Source organism: Aspergillus chevalieri, chromosome 2 (assembly GCF_016861735.1).
Source record: "Aspergillus chevalieri M1 DNA, chromosome 2, nearly complete sequence".
NCBI classification, from domain to species: Eukaryota; Fungi; Ascomycota; class Eurotiomycetes; order Eurotiales; family Aspergillaceae; genus Aspergillus; species Aspergillus chevalieri.
This window is the reverse complement of record NC_057363.1, coordinates 1697654-1717487: the sequence shown is the minus strand read 5'-3', so window position 1 is coordinate 1717487 and position 19834 is coordinate 1697654. Positions and strand designations below refer to the sequence as shown.

Here is a 19834-nt window from a genome sequence, read left to right as displayed (position 1 = left end):
ATCTGAAAAGCGTTATTGTTGCAGTCGTTGTGCCTGTGCCTGTGCCTGTTGTTGCTGATTCGGGTCACTCGCGTTGAACTTAGGCCTCTTAGGATCGACAACGCCAGGCACGGAATCAGGGTCATTGGTAGCAGCTGCTGCATTAGTCACATCGTTTAACGGAGGCCTCTTGCCGTTGATATTCTGCGGTCCAACGCTGCCTCTATTCGCCAGCGCAGGGTTCGTTGCGTTTCTGGGGTCGATATTCGGCCGTGTCAATGGCCGGTAGGACGAGGTCGATTGACCTCTGTTCATTGGACTGCCAAATCCGCCACCACCAGGGGCGCCAATTCTTCGGTTCATGTCGGTAGAGGGGTTGACAAAGTCTCGTGTGTTGTTTGCGGCTGGAGACGCGCTGGCAACCATTGGTTTTGATATGGGGACGCTTTTGCTGTGATCGACGCCTGCTGTCTTGCGAATGGAGGGACTTTGGGCATGCGGGTCGAATTGCGGTGCGCCGGACGGGACATTCGGGTTGTCTCGTAACATGTCGACTGCTCGAGCTGAGAAGAACGAAGCAGATGGCGTTCCTGGTGGAGGCATGTCCGCGTTTTGACCAGGTTCGCGTTTGATAGGATCTGTGTTATTTGTATCTAGACCCTGATTGGGTCTTGGTTGACCTGGTTGTGCTGTTGACGGATTCTGGAAGTTTTGAGGTGCGGGTGCAGGAGTAGGTCGTCTTAGACTTGGATCATTAAGTGCAGGATTTGGGCGCCCATTGGGCGGAGGGACGGACGCTTGTTGTGGCGGTACTGGGTTCCAAGGTCTTTCCGGCTTAGAAGGCGTCACAGCTGCTGGGTTGGGGCCACTGGGAGGCCCTGGCAAATTTGCTGGAGGCCTTGGTTGAAAATTTCGGCCATTCATACCGGGCGTGAAAGGTTGCTGCTTCGCTTGTGGCTCTGGTTCCAGTGTAATTTCATCTGGATTACCGGACTCAGCCACACCAAAATCGGCTTCATCGAACAAGTCACCTGTTGCCCGTCAGCGCTGGCAGCAGACCAGAGGGACCCTCGCAGCATACTTCCAAACTCTCCATCGCCATCAAACGTATCGACTTTCGCAGGGGGTCTTGCAGCATCAGCAGGACGAGGAGGAAGATCATCATCTTCATGAGGCGAAGGCTTTGGCGGCGCGGGTTCTTTCTTGACTGGAGCGAAATCAGGATGACGGTGAAGATCGTCTGGATTCCATCTTGCCTAGTAGAAGTCAGCATATGCGAGAATACCAGATTGGACGCGTTGCCGTACAGGTGCAGATTTCACTTTCGTCACTTTTGAAACATAATCTTTGTCGTAAATGCAGTTGCCCAGAACATTGCCAAAGTTCCTAAGTGCACGCTTCAGAGCATCTGTTGTCCCTTCTTTTTTGGCCTTTTCGAAAGCAGCGGCTTTCCCTTTGCAGTTTTCAATGTGTCCGTAGCCGATATCCTGCAGCATGTGTAAGTCAACTGATCCCCCAACCGGTTATCACGAATGAAGCGGGCTGAGAACGCACCTCATGGAAAGTTCCATCTTTCAGCGTTACCTTCACGATAACAGACAATCCTAAGCTAATCTTCCCAGTATGTTGGCTCTCCTCGACCTGCACAATACACGTATTAGCCTCCAATCCCATTATCGATTACCCCTCCCTCAACAGTCACGTACGAAATCAATCTGAATATTCTGGATTGAACTCGACCACCCATTAAACCCAAACACCTCATTCGCAAGATTAATACACTTATCCGCAGAGAGATAGTGTACCCGCTGTCCCGCAGCACCTGGTCTCGACGAAATGTACTCGGGTCCCAACTTCTTATCGAGCCGTGCTTGGAGAGTAGCGATTTCTTTCGCGGTGTATTCATTCATTCGGCGTTGGGGTTCTTCGAATGGATTTCCTGACATCGTTCCGGTTGTGTTAGGCATCATTACGCATGCTGGGGTTGCTCGATGTTGGTCGCCAACGCTGGGAGGAGACGCGGTTAGCTTGGCTTGGATGTTAATATCGGCTCATTGGGCATTGGCTTACGCTGGCATTATCAGGACGTGTATTAAGGCACGGAAAGCTATGGGACCATTAGAAATCCAGTCCCAAGCACGAAATGGTGATGGTGAATGTAAAGTGATATCGGATTGACTGATTGGTAATGCTGAGACGCGTGACGGATGCCGACACGGGCATATCGCGATATCACGTGATAATAACCAGGTCGACGAGCTGTGCCAGTTTTCTTGTATTCTTTTTTTTTTTCCTTCTTCTTTTAAATTAAAATAATCTAAGCTGAATGAAAACATATGTATAGCCGAAGCTTAGATTGGGTTTCTGTAATTTGGGGAAGTATCATTACACCGAGGTCAGGCTAACACTATGGAAATAGCTACCAAGGTAGATAAGACGGATCAAGGAGTGTCGGTCAAATTATCAGACAACCCCGACCTTTTCATAACCGTTCGACACTCATAAACCCATAATCGTCTTGTCTTGCTAATAATGTCCAATATTGAAGGTGCATTCGTCTCTGGAAAGCAAGAAGCAGATCCGAGGTCACTGAATGACAAGACTCGCACTAGGAATGAGACCAAGGTCCTTCAAGCTCTCGCCGAAGAACTCATTGTTGAACAACTTTCGGGGGAAGGTCTGCAGGAAACTTGTCACATCGACATCGTCTTGTTCTTTCAAGGCCGCCGCGACCTCGAAAAGGGTCGTGGTGACTGGGAGCGTCTTCATGATATTGCCCTTGGGCGTCTGGAACCTCATACGAGTCTCTGTGTATGCGGAGGCGGGCTTAGAGGCAACAGGGCCGGAGACTGTTGGGCCAGCAGTGGGTGCCGGCTGAGGAGGAAGTGCCTGGCCAGCTCGTTCGGCCTTCTCCCGTTCAGCTTTCAACCGTCGCGCTTCCTTGTCTGCCTCGATCTTGGCCTTGACGCGCTTCTTTGCTTCAATGTCATCCAGCCTCTCTTGCTTCTTCTTCTGTGCGTCCTTCAACCGTTGTTTCCTCTCGAGCTCCTCCTTGATGTCCTGTGATTCCTTGGTGCTCTTTCTTTTGATTTCCTAAGAAATGTGTAAGAGGAGTCAATAAAGAGCTTGAGAAGCAATGAATTCCATACCTCATTTCGCTTCTTGTCAGCCTTATCCTGCTCACCCTGCGCCGCTCGCTTCGCCGCCAATTTCTCTCTCAGCTCATCCAGTCTCTGCTTCTTTTGCTCCTCCGTCAAGGGTGCAATTTCCTCCGTTGATTCCGCGAAGTCAACATGTTCAGACTTGGACGCGTGGAACTCCGCTTGGGCTTGACTCCGGAACTTCTTGCCACACTCGTTGCAAACCAAGCTGCGGGGTACTTCGCCAGGTTGAAGCTCTGGACCTTCTTCCGACTCCTGTTCAGCTGCGGCGGCTTTGATCTCTTCGATGGACTTGTCTTGGTTCGCTTCGAGCCATTCGAGAGCACCCTGGACTGAGGTAACCATGCAGGTTAGTCAGGGAAACCGATCGCGATGTACTTGTGGAAGGGAGACTCACTACCACCACCCTTGGAGACCGCCAACTGTGCTCTTTCTTGGTCAAAGCCCATCTCAATGAGCTGGTCCAGATCGGAACTAGCCATGGTTATGCGAGGTGCGATCTGTCGTTAAGAGGTGGGGTAAGCTTTGATGCAACGTTGATGCGAGCGTCGATAAAAGCTGGAATACGAGTAGTAAATATTGAGGTCGGCAATTCAGAAAATTACTAAGCAAGATACCTGAAAAACAGACAGTAGATAGATGTAACTGATTGTAGAGATGAAGGGACGCTGCTGGTAGACAAGGTGACGTATCGTTACTGCCGGGCGGAGAGCCATACAGTTTGCGGGATGGCCCGCATTCCTGCTCCAGCAATTTACAGTACGATTGAAATGTTCTGGAACTTTTCTGTATTCCTGGCGATTCAGCTCCAATTGTATCATGCGGAGCAGATCTTACGTCTTTTACTCCGGTGTAGTTGCTCGTGGATTCAATCTCATGATCTACCTATAAAGTACCAGTTTCGGGCTATGCAGAGCTCACAATTCTCCAATTGGACAAACACAGCACTGTATTGTTGGTTTGTCCATATCTTGGACGGTACAGATCATAGGGGAATAATACGCCCGGATTGACCTGTTTGTAGCTGTTTCTGGTGCCCAATTCCTATGTGTTTCGAATTGACCTAGTCCACGGTCAAACGGCATATATGCCATAAGAACACGCCAATCTTATTGTTACCAGGAACCGTCGTTATACAGTTGACTATCCGTCAGGAGACAGCAAGTGCTCGAGTGACCATGCGCGACATTGCTGTTAAGAGGCATGGGGCGGACAAGGAGCGGATCCGGATGTTATGTAGCCCGCTCGGCAGATATTTTTAGTGACACGCTGATGGGGTCGAGATGCGAAGGATCAGTGAGTTGTTCGATTGCTGGCCTGAGTCCAGATGGTGTCGCACGAATCGCAAAATTCCTGCTACCAAGTGTAATTCCTGCCAACTTGGCCACGAGAAATATCCCAAAAATGCGCAGAACGGATCACATGTGTCCCATGCCAATCCGAGTCGTTTTGGGTTCGCAACGAAATATCCGAGGATGTAAGTAAGCAAAAAACCTTGTGGATCCACGGAAATTCGACGGGCGATAGTCTGGAGACTAGAGTGGATGACAGTCTAATCGGTATGCCACCTCGATCAGGGACTTAAACATCGTTCAGCAGTAATAGCCGCCCATAGAGATCCATAGAGAAGATCATTAATGCAATGCGTGCAAAAAGGAAATTCTCCATGTGTCTCCAGAGAGCACTGTTAGATGACATCACCTGACCTGAGTGCTGAGTCAGCGCCACCGGCCAATTGGCAGGAGCGATGGAAGGTAGGCACGGAAAGTCATCATCACCGAGCGTCGCTCTCCCTGGCCGTTACGGAGTCAACTTTCTTTTTTTTTTTCTTCTTTCCTTCCTTCTCGACCCCTCGTCTTTTCTTCTACCTCGCTCTGCTCTTCAGCTTTACTCCCTTGTGTAGTCTTACCTCGTCTATCTCGTTGCGCGCACGCTGTTCTCTCCCCTTCTCCCTGTTGTGTGTCCATAATGTCTATCGTCCTCAATCCGCCCGAGTTGGGCTTCAAGCGTACGTCTTACCTTCCCATATCTATCGCACTGCAAGCACTCGTTTAATTGAATATCTATAGGTCCCTTCAACCGTGAAGTCTGTCAGGTTTTGGAACTCTACAATGAGAACCCAGAGGCCATTGTTTTCAAGGTACGGATATCCCCCTCTCTTAATCAGGAAGGCGTCGCAAGCTGACAGGTGTCCGTCTTAGGTCAAAACCACCGCTCCCAAACAGTACGTACCCTGTTATTCCTACTTCCTGCCATATACGTCTCCAGAACAACCAACTAAGTCGTCGAAGCTACTGTGTTCGACCCAACTCCGGCCGGATAGAACCCGGGAAACATGTAGGCGTCCAAGGTAAGTATAACATGTGTGCGGCACTTGTACGGATGACAAGCTGATGAATCAATAGTCCTGCTACAGGCTATGAAGGACGAGCCCCCGCTTGATGCCAAGTGCAAGGACAAATTCCTGGTTCAGACAGTCGCGGTCACAGGTGACATGGAGTTCGCAAACGTTACTTCCATCGTAAGTGTTGCCATTACGTCTCGTGCTTCGACGCATATCTAAGAACTGCATAGTTCGAGAAGTCTTCCAAATCATCGGTTCAGGAACGCAAGATTCGCGTGAATTGGCTCGCCCAGGACTTGGATGCTAGCCAGAGCGGAGAAGCCAATGGCACTGTATGTTCCCTTGCATACTTTATACCTGTGCATCCACTTACAATAGACACAGGCCGCATCCGACGAAGAACACCCTGCACAGACCTCGCCCGTCGCAAACTACGAGACCCCCGCTGTCGGATTGGCCAAGAAGAGTGCGCAGGAGACTTCCCCCATTCCGCCCCCGGATTTCAACGAGAAACCAAAGCAAGAACCTTCTCGGACAAACGAGAACACCTCAGCGAAATCAAGTGCCACCGATTCGCTTTCCGTCAATGAACTCAAGGCCAAGCTCGTCGAAGCCAACTCGCAGATCGAAAGACTGAAGGAGAAGGTTTCCGACAACGGACTGAGGCAGCGCAAGATTGGAATCGACTCTAAAGAGCCGTCCTCGTCAATGTTGCAACAGCAGCAAGCACAGCCAGCTGTTGCGGGGGTGCCAATCCAAATAGTGGCGAGCCTCTGTTTGCTAAGTTTCTTGATCGCCTACATTTTCTTCTAGTCTCGTCGGTTCTCGGCTTTTTTTTTTTTTTTTTTTTTTTCTCATACCTTCTATTCTGCAGCCAGTTGTATTCTTTTTCTGTTTTCTTCTCAGACACTTCTTTTTAACCTTCTTTGTTACTATGGTCTTTTTTTTTTTTTTTTTTGCTTTCGATTATTCTCATCCTTCCCTCTGGTGTTTCAACTTTGTTGCTTTTTTGTTTCTGTCGCCATGCACTTTGTTTCCTTTGTTAGTATCATGATATCACCCAATCGGAGACAGCGAGTCACAATTCAATTGCATATAAAACAAAAAAGGATGGCTTTGTCAATTGACTGGTCAAATACGCAATACCCTTGCGTCGTCAACCATACCGTTGTCTTGCCATGGGTTTGCTATCGTTATCCCTGTTTCGTTGAGCGGTTTACAAACAATACCTGTCTTTTATTGCGACGAATGTACATGTCCAGTCAAGTGCTGAATTAATTCATGATGTTATGGTTAATTCCAGATCCGTTCTAGTATATTCGTACACAGCCACATGCGTAAAGAGTATAGGACATTGAATGAGATATGACCGACCACCAAATGCATGTTTCAACCCTAGTTCTGAATTTCACTCTCCTTCCACCCATCCCCTTCTTCCGGGCCATTCGACGCACCCGAAATCCCCTCGCCACCACGTCCAGCCTTAGCATTAGCAGTACCACCGCCAACAATACGACCACCCTGCGCGCGCTTCACACGACACCACATGCCCACATTCTTATCCAGTATGAAGGTCCAGATCACCCAAACCCAGCTGCGGTGGCAGGGCAGCGGCTCATAGAATTCACTCGCAATGCGATGCAACTCATATAATCTCGTCCACGGAATAGCAGGGAAGTCATGGTGCTCGTTATGCAAACCAACATTATAAGTGAAAAAGTTGAGAGGACCGTAGTACGAGTACGTTTCCGGCGGGGGAAGATTCGCAACCTCCTTGAGCATGCCATTGCCATTCCCACTCTTCTCCCTCGTCTTCCGCTGCTGGATACTCTCCGTCCCCTTCCCATCGCCAACTTTCTCGAAAATGTAATGCTCCGCGATGAAATGTCCCGCGCACGGATGCAAGGAGCCCGCCAGGAACGAGCTCAGCAGTAGATATAGCAGCGGCTGCAGCGAGCCCCCGGAGACCTTCGTTAAACCATAGTCAAAGCTGAATTGTGTTATTATGTTGATCAGGTGGATGTGCGTGAAGGGCGGGGAGTAGACGAAGGCAGGACGGATGGCGTAGAAGAGCAACTGGAAAGTGCAGAAGAAGGCTTTTCCGAGGAGGGAGTCGAGGAGGAAGGCTTCGACGGCTGTCGGGAGATCTGTGTCGAGGCCGGTTACGCCGAGGGATTTGTGGTGGGTTAGGTGGTAGGGCTTTTCCCTTTCATTAGCTTCCTGATTCTATCTATCTTCATCGTTCCTGCGAGCAGTTGACGCACCCTGAATGCAGCACTATACGGAATGCCGATAGGAATGTTCGCAAAAATCGCCAGCAATCGATTCGCCATTGGCGACCGGAATGCCAGGTTATGCGAGATCTCATGGATAGCCAGGAAGAGATTCTGGTTGGAGGTGGCTCCGATCGCGTAGGCCGTGAGGAGGAATTTCCATGAGAGCATGGAGGTATCGCGGAGGAGGTAGGCGCAGCATACTTGGAGGGAGACGACGAAGAGCACGGTGTATTTGGTTAGGGGTTCGGGGCCGCAGAGTCTTGTTACCTATCGACCTCCCAGAGGTATTGTTAGTAAAATCGGATAAATTGATGGGTTTGAAGCGTGTATAGAAGGGATGCTAAGTCGATCCAGAATAACACGGCGGAGACTTACCTCCGGATGGGCTTTGATGATTGCTTGTCGTCTGGAGCGGTGCGGTTCCTCCGTGTATGTCCAAAAGAAATGGTCCTCGACGAGTGACGACTCTGGTGGCGAAATTCGTCCAGACTCTTGCTGTTGGCCTTGACCGTTTTTCTGTTCCTGATTCTTTGCGGCGGACGCGCGGAGGTGCGGCGCGGAATCGGTTTGGGTGGCCGATGCCATGATTGATGATCGGGGTATAGTGTGTGGTGAGAGATTGAAGTTCACGCCATGAGAGAGATAGAAAAGAGAAGAGGTTGCAACAACGTCTACAGCAGGTGAAGATGTCGATCCGGAGGCGCATATTAAATTCCCCTACAGTAAAGATCCACGTGGGGCTACGGCGGCATTGATGGGCCGATATGATACGACAGTCTCCTGATCAAGGGTTTATTAATGCAGGCATACAAAAAGGTGCTTTCAATTTTTATGTGAGTCTGTACATCGTTGCTTTTCATAAATTTGGAAAATGCTTAGTAGTCGTCGCCGCGACTGATGACCTCCTTTACGGTAGGCCGGAGAACAACAGTCTGCATATGTTAGTATCAGGTCTTCAATCGAAGACAAAAAGGACTTACATGTTCATATTGGGCCGTGTACGAGCCCTTGATATCGCAAAGTGGCGGGTAATCCTGCACAATACCTGAGTTCACCAGGTTGTTCAACTACACGAGTTAGCATACTGGTCTTGATTGATCCGTGATACGGTTGCTTACTCCAAGAAGGTACTTCTCCTGGCCCAACCGGTCGAGATACCGACGACAGAAGGGAAGAGTGCCAAAGTTCTTGTTAATCACATTCAACAAGTTCTTTGCCGACGAAACGCGCAAGGGCACCTTGGGCGCATCGGGGATCAAAGCATAGTGCGAGCATTCCATCTGACAACAGTTAGCACAATGGATTTTCAAATAAGCCGTTCACGCCACGTACGTCGTCTCTCACGTAGCCCTTTCCGGTACTACCGAAGGTCTCAATGGCAAAAACCTCACCCTCCTCCATCTTGGTCTGGTCCCCGCCCTTGACGATGGGGACACTCTTGCCACCGTGGATGATGTGCTGGTCGATGTTGTGGCCGTTCAGATTCCGGATACACTTGACCGGGTGCATTGTCCCGTTGATCTCGACTTCGTAGCTCTCCATGGTCTCTTGGACAGCTGCGCCAACGTCGCACACGCGGACATCAATACCGGCTTCCTGTAACTAGCTGTCAGTAATACGTCCCTTGGTAGGTCAATAAAGTAGGAACGCACCCGAATACCAGTGTTGGTAGCATCCTTAACGGCAGCCAACAAAGGATCATAAACCGGATCAAAGGCCATTGTAAATGCACTATCAACAATCCGACCATTGATATGCGCACCAAAATCAACCTTCATAACATCCCCCTGCTGCAACACCATCTTGTTACCCGCATTCGGGGTGTAGTGTGCCGCACAGTGGTTGATACTCAAACCACAAGGGAATCCCATACCACCCTTAATGTTATCACCCTCTTCCAGACCCGGGTGACCAGTCAAAGCACGAACCGAGTCCTCAATACCTTCCGCGATCTCTGTGAGAGTCTGACCGGGCTTAATGTTCTTCTGGGCATACTGGCGCACTTGACGGTGCACCTCCGCACCTTGACGGTACTCCTGCAGGAAATCATTGTTCATGCGGTCCAAGTATCGCTTCTCCTCGCTGGTCGTACGGTACGTGTTGTCGTCTTTGTATTCGCAGATCTCGCCCTCGGGGAACTGGCCGTTGGGGAAGAGGGTCGTCAAGGGGACGCGAGGAGGGGCGCTCTGGACCTTGGCGCCACCCTTCTTCTTCTTCTTGGGCTTGCGCTTCTTCTTCTTTGCGGCTGTATCCGGGTCTGGGTTAGCGTGCACATTGGGGGAGAAAAAAAAAGAGAGAGGTGTCGGAATTCCCGGGACGTAACGCAAACGCACCTCCGCCTGTTCCTGCTTCCGGAGCAGCGTTTCCTTCCTCCTTGTCATCGTCCGAATCGTCCTCGCCCTCGGCGGGTTCGGCTTGGCTAGCAGCCGGGGTGTCCGCTTTCCCTTCGGCGGTTTGGCCGTTGACTGTATGAAAAATCGGTATCTTATCAGTCGCGGTACAAAAAAAGGAAGGAAAAACTAGCAAAAGAATTGGTAGAATTTGTTAATGGAGGACTTACGGTCAAGCTTCTCCAACTTCTCACTAGCCTGAGCCGCCATGGTGAAATAAAGATAGAGTGGGCAAAGGACAGCGTCGGGTTGTTTGGAAGAAAATGAAGGAGGGGAAGTTTGCCGCGAGAGGTTCGGTGCCAAGCCTTACCGAATTAGGCAGTATAGTATAGGGTTGTATAGCAGTGGGAGTACCATAAGAACGGATGTTGTATACAATTGCTGCTTTATTAGATATATTGAGTATTCACAGACAGATCTGTTCAAAGACGGTTCAGGTGGCATATATCCATCTCTAACATTGTCTGTACGATAGTACCACTCCAAGAGTAAAAAGCAGGTCATAGCTAAAATCAACCCATTTGACAAGCAAAGAAGCCAAATAAACCAAGAAATTAATGACTAAAATAAAGACAGCCGATCTGATAACCAATTCCCAGTCTAGTACCAACCCCTGGACCCTCACTCATTCGTACGATCAGATAAGACTTGGATCCCCAACCGATGACGCACACCTTGCTCCGATGGCGGCGACTTTCGTTCCTTTCTTCCCACCTCAGACCATCTCATGCTGCTACTCGGCCATTTAAGTACCCACATTCTAGTTTGACGGCGACTCCAATCACAAAACTCTCTTCTTCTTTTGATGATACCAAGTTTTCCAACGCAAATGCCGTCGCCGCGATTGAGAAGCGCCGCCTCGTTCCTGAGCCATCACCAACAGCACCACAAGCGTCGATGCCCATATGCTCGCACAGCGAATAAGAGACTATTCTCAACGACAACGCCATACTTTGCAGCAAGCCGCGAACCAACCCTCTACGAAATCCTCGACGTCCCCCCAACAGCGTCACTATCAGAGATCAAAAAGTCCTCCCTCATCACCTCCACACCCATCCCAACACCCTAACTGACCATCTTATCCCAACGCAACAGACAATTCTACTCCCTCTCCCTCCGCCACCACCCCGACCGCAACCGCGCCGATCCAACCGCCTCCTCCCGCTTCGCCCGCATCTCCTCCGCCTACCAAACACTCGGCAACGCCGCAAAACGCGCCTCCTACGACCGCGACCACGGCATCCATACATCCCCCTCGTCAACATACAGCACCGCCAACCCCGGTCAACACCCAATGGGCAGCTACAGCAGCCACAGCGCGAACGTAAGCAGCAAGGGGGCCTCGTATGCGGGGTCCCGCCCCGCGAGCGGGTTGAGTAAACGGCGAGGGCCGTTTAGGGGGCCACCGCCAAGTTTCTATGCGCATGGGGAGTATGGAAATCAGGCGGGGAGGAGGGCGCCGCATGGGGGTGCGGCGGGGTGGGCTTCTTCATCGTATGCTGGGACTGGGGCTGCGGAGGAGGATCCGTTGTCGTTTTTGGATAAGAATCCGATTCATCATTTTAATGCGCGGGGGCATTATAAGACGCAGTCGGCGGAGGATGCGAGGCGGCAGGAGCGGCGGTCCAGGGCTATGGGCGATGAGTTGAATGAGCAGTATATTGGCAAGCCTGGGGACTTTGCATTCCGATTCTTTATTGTTTTCGGTATCCTTATGGGTGCGGGGGCTATGACTGGGATTCTCTGGAAGCCCAAGGATCAAAAGAGTTCCAAGAGAGCTGCTACGGGATGAGTGATCTTTCGGTTTTTCTTTCACGGTGTTATGGGATGAGCGGTCATGTCATTTTTCGGTCCATATAGGTACATATACAGGCGACTTTCCTTTGTTATCTTGTTTCAGCATATCCAAGTATATATGCGTTTTGGGGAAAAACCTGGAAACCGATAGATAATTAACCAAAAGGATATTGTTATTGAAATGATATACAATGAATCATTGAGCTCTACGATACATGCATGACTAAAGAGATCCGACATAGCAATGGCCGCCCTATCCATCTTCGGCATTCCGCAGCACCCGTCGTGGGTGCATTAAAGGGGAATATTCCAACCTCTATATTCCATCCTCTGACAAAGTGCTGGGATGTCGAAGAAATTCAAGGGCGGTTCAGGGTAGAAGATCGATATAGCTCGTTTAGGACTCGAAGGTGAAGTTGGCGCCGACCTTGTGGGCGGCTTGGTTCAGGTTCTGGGTATCAAAGGAAGCACCAAGGCCGAGGGTGACACCAGGGCGGAGGAGAACGTTGTAAGCCAGGGCGGCAATACCACGGTCGTTGATCTTGGCCTAAATTGCGAAAATCGTCAGCAATATCTCCTTGGAGTAAGTGCACATCTTCCAGAATCATACCTTGGCGAAAGAAGAGGGGTCGAGACGGTACTTGCTGGCAACCTCGAGACCGACGGAGTTACCGGCCTTGGAGTCCCAGGTAGCCTTGGCACCAGCCTCAACCTGAGCGTTGACGCGGTGGTAGTAGCTGGCGGAGAAAACGCTCAGGTTGTTGCCAGCGGTGATGGCGGCAGTGTACTGGGGAACGCTGTAGCCGATGGCAGCGGAGTACTTGGTAATGGCAGCCTTCTGGACGTCGTAGCCACCCTCAGCACCGACAACAAAACCCTCGTGGCCGAGGACAGCGTCGAAGTTGGCAGTGGGGCCGCTGAGGAGGTCGAAGAAAGCACGGGCATGCAGGTTGGGTTGCTGGAAGTAGAGGTTGAGCTTGGCACCCTTGGACTGCTTGGTGGGGAGGTACTGGGTGAGGATCTCAGCCTTGAGACCCTTGGCGACGTTGTTGTCGAGCTCGAGCTTGGTGTCGAGGGCATTAGCGGTGGTCCAAGCCTGGGTGAGGGTGAGACCTGGCCGAGGTAAAAGCATTAGCATCATGCGATGAAAGTAAACTGAGACATGAAATTCAACCTGACCGATCTGGAAATCGAGTGACCATATGAGAAGGAGCATCTCATGGGACTAGACTCGCCCAGACGGTTGCAACTTGAATTGGGAGGCTTATGTTTGCTGGGGCGTTTACCGGTAGGCTTGTCGACGTATTTGGCCTCGAGCTATATCATCCGCAAATAATCCCGATTAGCAAGCATCCTATAGGTGGGGCTGGTAAACAGAGACTTACAGAGCCAGCAATAGGACCCTCATGGGCAGACTTGCCCTTCACGTTGAAGGTGACGCCATTGGGAGCCTTAGACTTAACCTCAAGGCTAGCTGTAAGCAAGAATTCCGTCAGCTCAATTGCGCACAAACAAAAATTTGCACGGTCAATAAGACCGGTGACGGGTTTATTTACCAGGGCTGACGTGGTAGAAGTCCTTGTTAAGGAGCTATAAGACGGGCAATCAGCATGGTGACTCTTTCTCGGGTTCGCGACAAGTTGTCGTGTTTATTATGATTTTTCCTGTAACGAGGAAAATCACGACAACCGGGAAAGGTTCGAAGAGCATACGTCGTTGGCCGCCTTGGAGATGTCGGAGAAAGCAGCAGGAGCAGACATTTTGCAGGTGGAGTAGAGGGGCGGTGGATTCATGTCGCAAACAGGGAGATGGAACCTGAAGTGTTGGTAGTGAGGGGGAGTGGAAGAGATGAAAGGGAGAGGGGAGAACAGGATGAGGTGAAGTCGCCCAACAATACCGATGGGGAGCCACGGGAACAGCCCCGGTTGCTGATTGGCTGTTTCTCGGTTTCCGGCAAAACCCAGTTCCCGGGCTCCGTGACGTCGATGTTCCTGTCCGTCAGTTCCCTACCAGTTCCGATAGGAGAAAAGGAACAGACGTTTCGATCAGTTATACCAGGGGTAAATGGTCTTGAAATACCAGAATACGGAAATCAGTACATAGGCAGTACAAATATCTACATCATGATTCATGCGGGGCCGCATTAGAAAGGACTGTCTACTGTCTATATCTTGTTCCTGACATAGTAAAGCATGTTGGACTTGACTACCCTGCAAACCCTTTTTTCTCAAAACGAGCTTCCTTGTGGGTTTCCACCAAGGTTCATGATTCCGTGCCTCTTCAGACCCCCAAGCAGCAAAGACATACCCGTCTGTACGTCGTCTTTTTACTACCTGGGACAATATGGAAGTGGCGCCTCTGTTCTCAGGCTGAGGGCATCTGGTACAGGAACTTTTTGCTGGACAAGACTTTCCAACTCACTGTCACTATGGCATTATTGACAACTATTTGAGCGCCATTTCCGAGTCTTGTGGCCATACAGAATACTGATTGCAGTTGTTCTGAGGTCACTCGTTTCTCGGTTGCTGACAAACTACGCCAAGCTCATGGAGTAGTAGTAGCATGATACACGGGAAGGAGGTTTGGTTTGAGAGCTGTCCGGCACTTGAAGAAGAGGCAGTCAAGAAGTGCCTTGTTGGTCACGGCTATTCGCTAGGTCTTACACAATTGAATGATAAATATCTTATAAGTTATTTCAGTGCATATAGTATAAATTTTCCAAGGCAAGGTGGCCGAGTGGTCTAAGGCGCTGGTTTTAGGTTATGCCTCTGCTGGAGAATATTCGAAAACTCCTCTCAACGGGGGTTCTATGCAGAAATTACCACCAGTCTGAAAGGGCATGGGTTCGAATCCCATCCTTGTCAACACATTTAATTTTTGGTCCCAGTGCATACACTTTATCCTGAAGTACAGTATTCATATACAAACCAGTTAATCCCTCTAAATTTTTGATCAACCCAACCTAAGACACATATAATCACAAATGCTGGAGCTCAAAAGATATTTCAAATTACAAAAACGCTGCATCGTCAGCATATATGGCATGGCAATTGCACCCAATACAGTTCGCAAATAGAGTAGTAGTCTATACGCGCTTTTTGTTTCCTCTTTCCCTTTAATTTTTGTCTATGCCCGTCATTCAAACAAGCTCGTAACCTTGTCCGAGTGCTGTTTACTCGGCGTTGTCGTACTTGGCAACGTGGGTAGAAATAGCCCTGATTAGTATTAGTATACGTTGCCAACTACCCGCACAAAGAAAAGGAATGAAAACATACCGTCCACTGGGGTCAGTTTGCTTCGACCACTTGGGGATCCAGCGCTCGACAGTCGATGCGCAGTAGGGAGGGAAGTGCTCATCGAACATCGTACGGTACCAGTAACTGTTCCACATTAGCCTCTTAACCTTTCCACAATTTCAATTGCTGGGCAGCGTACGCTTCCTTGGTGTCGGGAATGTCGGCACCCCACTCAGGTTTGGGGTTCTTCATCATCTCATCAGTGACGTGAAGCTCAGCGTGGTCCTTCAGACCATCAATCCAGCTGTAGCCGACACCGTCACTGAATTGTTCCTTCTGACGCCAAAGGATCTTCTCTGGTAGGTAAGGAGCAACGTCGGGCTCTTCCCGAGTGTCGAATGCTTTCCGCATAATGTACTTCTCGATGCGGTCTCCGGTGATCATTTTCTCGGCGGGGTCAATGCCCATGGCGGTCTCCAGGAATTCCTTGTCGAGGAAAGGCACACGGGCCTCAAGACCCCATGCCGAAGTCGACTTGTTGGCTCTGAGGCAGTCTGCCAGGTGCAGGTTCTTGACACGACGGACGGTCTCCTGGTGGAATTCTTCCTTGTTGGGGGCGGCGTGGAAGTAGAGGTATCCACCGAAAATCTCGTCACTTCCCTCACCACTCAGAACCATCTTGACACCCATAGCCTTAATCTTGCGGCTCAGCAGATACATCGGGGTCGAAGCACGGATGGTGGTAACATCGTAGGTTTCCAGGTGGTAAATAACATCAGAAAGAGCATCGATACCGTCCTGGACAGTGAATGTGAAAGCATGGTGCTTGGTTCCAAGGAATCGGGCAACTTCAAGAGCAGCCTCAGTGTCGGGAGCACCGGGGAGACCGATGGAGAAAGAGTGCAGCTGCTGGAGGATGGGAGCGGTCGAAAGCTCGTTGGAGTCGTCGATGCCAACCAAGTCGGACGAGCCGGTCTGCTGCTGGGCGGCAGCCTTGGTGGCCTCATGCATGCGCAAAGTTTCCCGCTGGGCGATAGACGCCACCAAGCTGGAGTCCAAACCACCGGACAGCAAGACACCGTAGGGGACCTCAGCCATCAGACGCTTCCGGACAGCCTTCTCAAACGTATGACGGAGGTTCTTGTAATCGATGGGTGTCGTAGGAACGCTGGTTGGATCCCACCATGTGGGCTCGAAGTATCGGGTCATGGAGCCGGTCTTGGAATCATAAACGTGGCCAGGGGGGAAAGCCTCGATCTTATCGCAAACAGGGTGCAAGCACTTCAACTCCGAGGCGAAGTACACAGCACCAGGGGTCTGAGAAGACCATCCGATATAGAAACTGGTGATACCGATGGGGTCGCGTGCCGCGACAACTCGGTTTTGCTTCTTGTCATAGAGAACCCAGGAGAACATGCCATCAAGGTGCTTGGGCGCATCAAGTCCATATTGCATGTACTTAAGCCGGTCAGCCCTTCCTCCCGTTATCAAGTCGAAGTAACCCAGAACATACCAAAGGAATGACAACTTCACAATCCGAATGTGTTTTGAACTCGTAGGGAACGGTCAATCCCTTTCTGACGATGCGGTGGTTGTAGATCTCGCCGTTGACAGCGAGGGCTAGGGAGCCATCGTCGTTAACGAGGGGCTGAGCGCCAGTGTCTTGAGGACAAAGCAAATTTAGCAACCGGGCCATATCGGGAAAAGGTCTATTCTTGGCGCAATCACATACCGACGCCGACAATACTCAGACGCTCGTGGGCAAGAACTGCGATTCCGTTAACATCTCCACCAATTTATACGCACAATGCCCACAGTATCCTTACTTGTTTGCCCGTCAATGAAGTTTCCACCTGTCAGAGTATGTTAGAGCCGTGTTTCTCGGCCTATGGCGGACAATGCGATGCGGTAGTGACTCACTCCAGTCGGGTCCACGGTGGCGGACACTGTAATAGAGAAAGGCAGTCAGCTTCCAATTCGACTCAACTCGATATAGATAAAGGTGTCCTTACGCCTTCGCCATGCGCAAAGCCGTAGGCTTGAATTTTTGCACATCGGGGTGCCTGTTGGACACGGTCAGTGATATTCGATCTCCGGAGGGGCAACCCTAGTAGTTATGGGTAATGTGATGGGAAAAGAGGGTACACACTGATGGCACGCGAAAATACCACACATGATGGGCACTCAAGCGATTTAATTGAATATGAAAAATAAAAAAACAGAGAGAGCGAGAGGAATAGAAGGAAGGAAATGGGCCGAATCCAATCTGGGGGAAGCCTGGAAATTTTAACAGCGGGGCGGAAGCCGGAGCGAGGGGCGATTTCGGCAGAAAAACTGTGACTGACTCACTCGATAAGATAAGCGGCCGGATTGAGCGGTCGGTCATTGGTCCCCGTGTACCTCTTCGCTATTATTCTACAAGTACAATGATACTGCGAAGCAAATGATGCTTCATGGAATCCTCATATAGCAAAAGACTGGTATCAATTACTCAATCCTGTTCATCCGCCTTTCGCGTCAATGCGCCACGCTCGCTGAAAAAGATGGCCGAGTGCAGAAGAAGCTAATGTAACATCACAGCATACACGCATACAACCCCAACGAGGATGGTGTATCCGGTTCCGATAAGGAGGAGAGAGATCCTAACAGCTCATAGACATTCATAATTCATAGCTCCTTTTCGACGATCGATGTCCATATCCCGGTATAAAGCAAAGAAAAGAGTGCAGTACATGTTCGTTTAGATTAAGGGACCCTGAGATATCGCTAATATTCGCCAAACCCCAAACGAAATTCAGAAAGAGACAAGAAGACCCAACAGACACACGTGCGACTATAGCGCCGGGTTTTCTCGGACAACTTGTTTGACACGTCGTTCATAGGCCGGGCGGTCCTTCTTAAAAAGGTTATATGCGTCGGCCTGGGCAGGAGATTCGGGGTTCGGGTCATCCAGCAGATCCTGGATACCGAGGAGAATTTGCTTGATCGTGATAGCGGGTTTCCAAGCTTCTTCTTCGTTCAGGATCGAGAGACAGACGGTGCCGGACGGGTACACGTTAGGATGGAAGAGAGGAGGGACAAATTTGCCTATTGCCTATCATTAGGGATACTCTCTTTCTATGCAATTCGCTTCGAACGGGGTAGGAAGCGTACACTTCGGAGGCTTCGTAGGGTACTCTATAAAACGAAGAAAAAAAAGTCAGCCCAGCTCCTCTATACTCCACACGTAAGATCAACTCACCATCCGGAAAGGTGACGTCTAGCTTAAACAAGCCACCCTCCCACAAAGTCTGGGCCTTTCCTGGAATACCGCATTCCCAACGCTTTAAATCAAGGACACCGTTGGGGTTTCTATACGGCCTGGCGTAGAACCCGAAAGGATGATCCCGTCTCCATTGCTTTCTGTTATTGTCGCGCAATCAATATCCCCTCTGTGCTTTTCGTTTCGGGGAATTGGCTGACGTACCTCTCCTCTGTGAGACGATTTTGGCAGAGCGACATCGTGTAAAAAGCGGTCGATCAGGTCGCGATGTCGTAATGTGGCGGTTATAAGCAGAGGGGCGGTATAGAGAATAGTAAAGTGGTATATAAGTCAAGGATAGAAGAAGAGGAGCTTAGAGAAGAGAGTGAGTGAGTGAGTGAGCGAGTGAGTGAGTAGAGTAGGTTGCTGCAGCAGTGAAGGAATCAGTTGTTCCTGGTCTAGTGCCCCACAGCCAATCACCTCCACAACTGATATAGATTGGTCACATGACATGCAGTGATTTCTTTGTGATTCTAACATTGACTAGAAACACTCTCCAAACTAATGTCTATATTTGTTTGAATTGTCTCTTTCACTGGAATCTTTCTTTATATGTTGTAGTTACAGCCAAAGGGTGATCCCGACATCAAAGACTTGATGCAGGCATCTGCTGCGGAGAGGAACTTTCCACGTCCCAGATTCTGGAAGTCGCCGTTTAATGTGCCAAATATGCATGGAGTAAATTCCGTCAAGAGAGACTTGGCCTACAAAGACTGGAATGTAGGGGTATATAAACATCCCAATTTTTCACTCCTTAACTGTCATTGACATACTCTTGATGAGAGAGCATGAGAGGAGGAAAGAGAAGAAATTCACCATGTGCCATCAAATTACTTGGTACCATGCCGTCTGCTACCATCAGGACTCCGCCTACAACCTTCGCATCCCATGCAGACAAGCTTTGAATGTAGGGTACGAATGCTACAGACCTGAATACATACTCATCCCTGCGTTTGGGGCATGTCTGTCCTGCAAGCATGAAAAGAGTCTTGCAAAAGGGAAACTTAGCCCGACGCGGGCTTGCGCAGACGAGAGTTCGAGACCACGAACCCTGACTACTTCTTCAGAGATTCTCTTTAACATGAAAATAGAGCTGGAACCGCAGTACTCTGTTGGAGATGACAGTGGGATTTTCCTCGATGGCGACGGCAAAGACGTCGTGGGTTTCGGCGGGGATGATCAGATGAATGAATTGGAGTTGTTTGATTTGATCACGTTCTGAGGTTGAGGTAACCGGTGTCTCTCTTTATTCTTTTTGATAAACCCTTTTCTTGTGTTATTATCTGAATTTGTTTGGTTTTGCTGACTTTGACCTTGACTAGCTGATTTGTGTTGGTAGGAGTCTTCTAA

General features: G+C 50.0%; 10 protein-coding genes across 10 annotated transcripts; 3 read left to right on the top strand and 7 right to left on the bottom strand.

The window, feature by feature from the left end:
* Positions 1-12: 12 nt before the first annotated feature.
* Positions 13-2057, bottom strand: RAD52 (RAD52 DNA repair protein RADC; the record flags this gene model as incomplete). The annotated part of the gene is made up of 6 exons (XM_043284915.1): positions 13-1010; positions 1061-1235; positions 1287-1466; positions 1534-1620; positions 1686-1986; positions 2050-2057. 6 exons carry the CDS (start codon positions 2055-2057, stop codon positions 13-15), a joined length of 1749 nt encoding a protein of 582 aa, XP_043133659.1.
* A 508-nt stretch (positions 2058-2565) lies between these two features.
* On the bottom strand, positions 2566-3622 carry ACHE_20594S (uncharacterized protein; the record flags this gene model as incomplete). The annotated part of the gene is made up of 3 exons (XM_043284914.1): positions 2566-3072; positions 3129-3472; positions 3538-3622. The coding sequence occupies 3 exons, from the start codon at positions 3620-3622 to the stop codon at positions 2566-2568; spliced, it is 936 nt and encodes a 311-aa protein (XP_043133658.1).
* A 1486-nt stretch (positions 3623-5108) lies between these two features.
* On the top strand, positions 5109-6297 carry SCS2 (putative integral ER membrane protein Scs2; the record flags this gene model as incomplete). The annotated part of the gene is made up of 7 exons (XM_043284913.1): positions 5109-5148; positions 5210-5280; positions 5342-5364; positions 5432-5490; positions 5546-5661; positions 5715-5816; positions 5869-6297. 7 exons carry the CDS (start codon positions 5109-5111, stop codon positions 6295-6297), a joined length of 840 nt encoding a protein of 279 aa, XP_043133657.1.
* Positions 6298-6879: 582 nt separating this feature from the next.
* Positions 6880-8345, bottom strand: ACHE_20592S (sphingolipid delta(4)-desaturase family protein; the record flags this gene model as incomplete). Its single annotated transcript, XM_043284912.1, has 3 exons — positions 6880-7683; positions 7749-8027; positions 8136-8345. The coding sequence occupies 3 exons, from the start codon at positions 8343-8345 to the stop codon at positions 6880-6882; spliced, it is 1293 nt and encodes a 430-aa protein (XP_043133656.1).
* Positions 8346-8635: 290 nt separating this feature from the next.
* MAP2 (methionine aminopeptidase 2) lies at positions 8636-10360 on the bottom strand (the record flags this gene model as incomplete). The annotated part of the gene is made up of 7 exons (XM_043284911.1): positions 8636-8692; positions 8741-8827; positions 8879-9040; positions 9093-9356; positions 9413-10005; positions 10094-10225; positions 10321-10360. The coding sequence occupies 7 exons, from the start codon at positions 10358-10360 to the stop codon at positions 8636-8638; spliced, it is 1335 nt and encodes a 444-aa protein (XP_043133655.1).
* A 595-nt stretch (positions 10361-10955) lies between these two features.
* Positions 10956-11942, top strand: ACHE_20590A (DnaJ domain protein; the record flags this gene model as incomplete). Its single annotated transcript, XM_043284910.1, has 2 exons — positions 10956-11179; positions 11246-11942. 2 exons carry the CDS (start codon positions 10956-10958, stop codon positions 11940-11942), a joined length of 921 nt encoding a protein of 306 aa, XP_043133654.1.
* Positions 11943-12344: 402 nt separating this feature from the next.
* On the bottom strand, positions 12345-13740 carry ACHE_20589S (porin; the record flags this gene model as incomplete). The annotated part of the gene is made up of 6 exons (XM_043284909.1): positions 12345-12494; positions 12558-13060; positions 13234-13264; positions 13333-13421; positions 13504-13537; positions 13660-13740. 6 exons carry the CDS (start codon positions 13738-13740, stop codon positions 12345-12347), a joined length of 888 nt encoding a protein of 295 aa, XP_043133653.1.
* Positions 13741-15119: 1379 nt separating this feature from the next.
* On the bottom strand, positions 15120-17358 carry ASN1 (asparagine synthetase B; the record flags this gene model as incomplete). The annotated part of the gene is made up of 9 exons (XM_043284907.1): positions 15120-15162; positions 15223-15327; positions 15383-16641; positions 16697-16845; positions 16916-16951; positions 17010-17036; positions 17104-17129; positions 17196-17246; positions 17333-17358. The coding sequence occupies 9 exons, from the start codon at positions 17356-17358 to the stop codon at positions 15120-15122; spliced, it is 1722 nt and encodes a 573-aa protein (XP_043133652.1).
* Positions 17359-18016: 658 nt separating this feature from the next.
* On the bottom strand, positions 18017-18684 carry UBC9 (E2 SUMO-conjugating protein UBC9; the record flags this gene model as incomplete). The annotated part of the gene is made up of 4 exons (XM_043284906.1): positions 18017-18270; positions 18337-18360; positions 18425-18585; positions 18650-18684. 4 exons carry the CDS (start codon positions 18682-18684, stop codon positions 18017-18019), a joined length of 474 nt encoding a protein of 157 aa, XP_043133651.1.
* A 617-nt stretch (positions 18685-19301) lies between these two features.
* On the top strand, positions 19302-19706 carry ACHE_20586A (uncharacterized protein; the record flags this gene model as incomplete). The annotated part of the gene is made up of 1 exon (XM_043284905.1): positions 19302-19706. The coding sequence occupies one exon, from the start codon at positions 19302-19304 to the stop codon at positions 19704-19706; it is 405 nt and encodes a 134-aa protein (XP_043133650.1).
* Between the last annotated feature and the right edge of the window lie 128 nt (positions 19707-19834).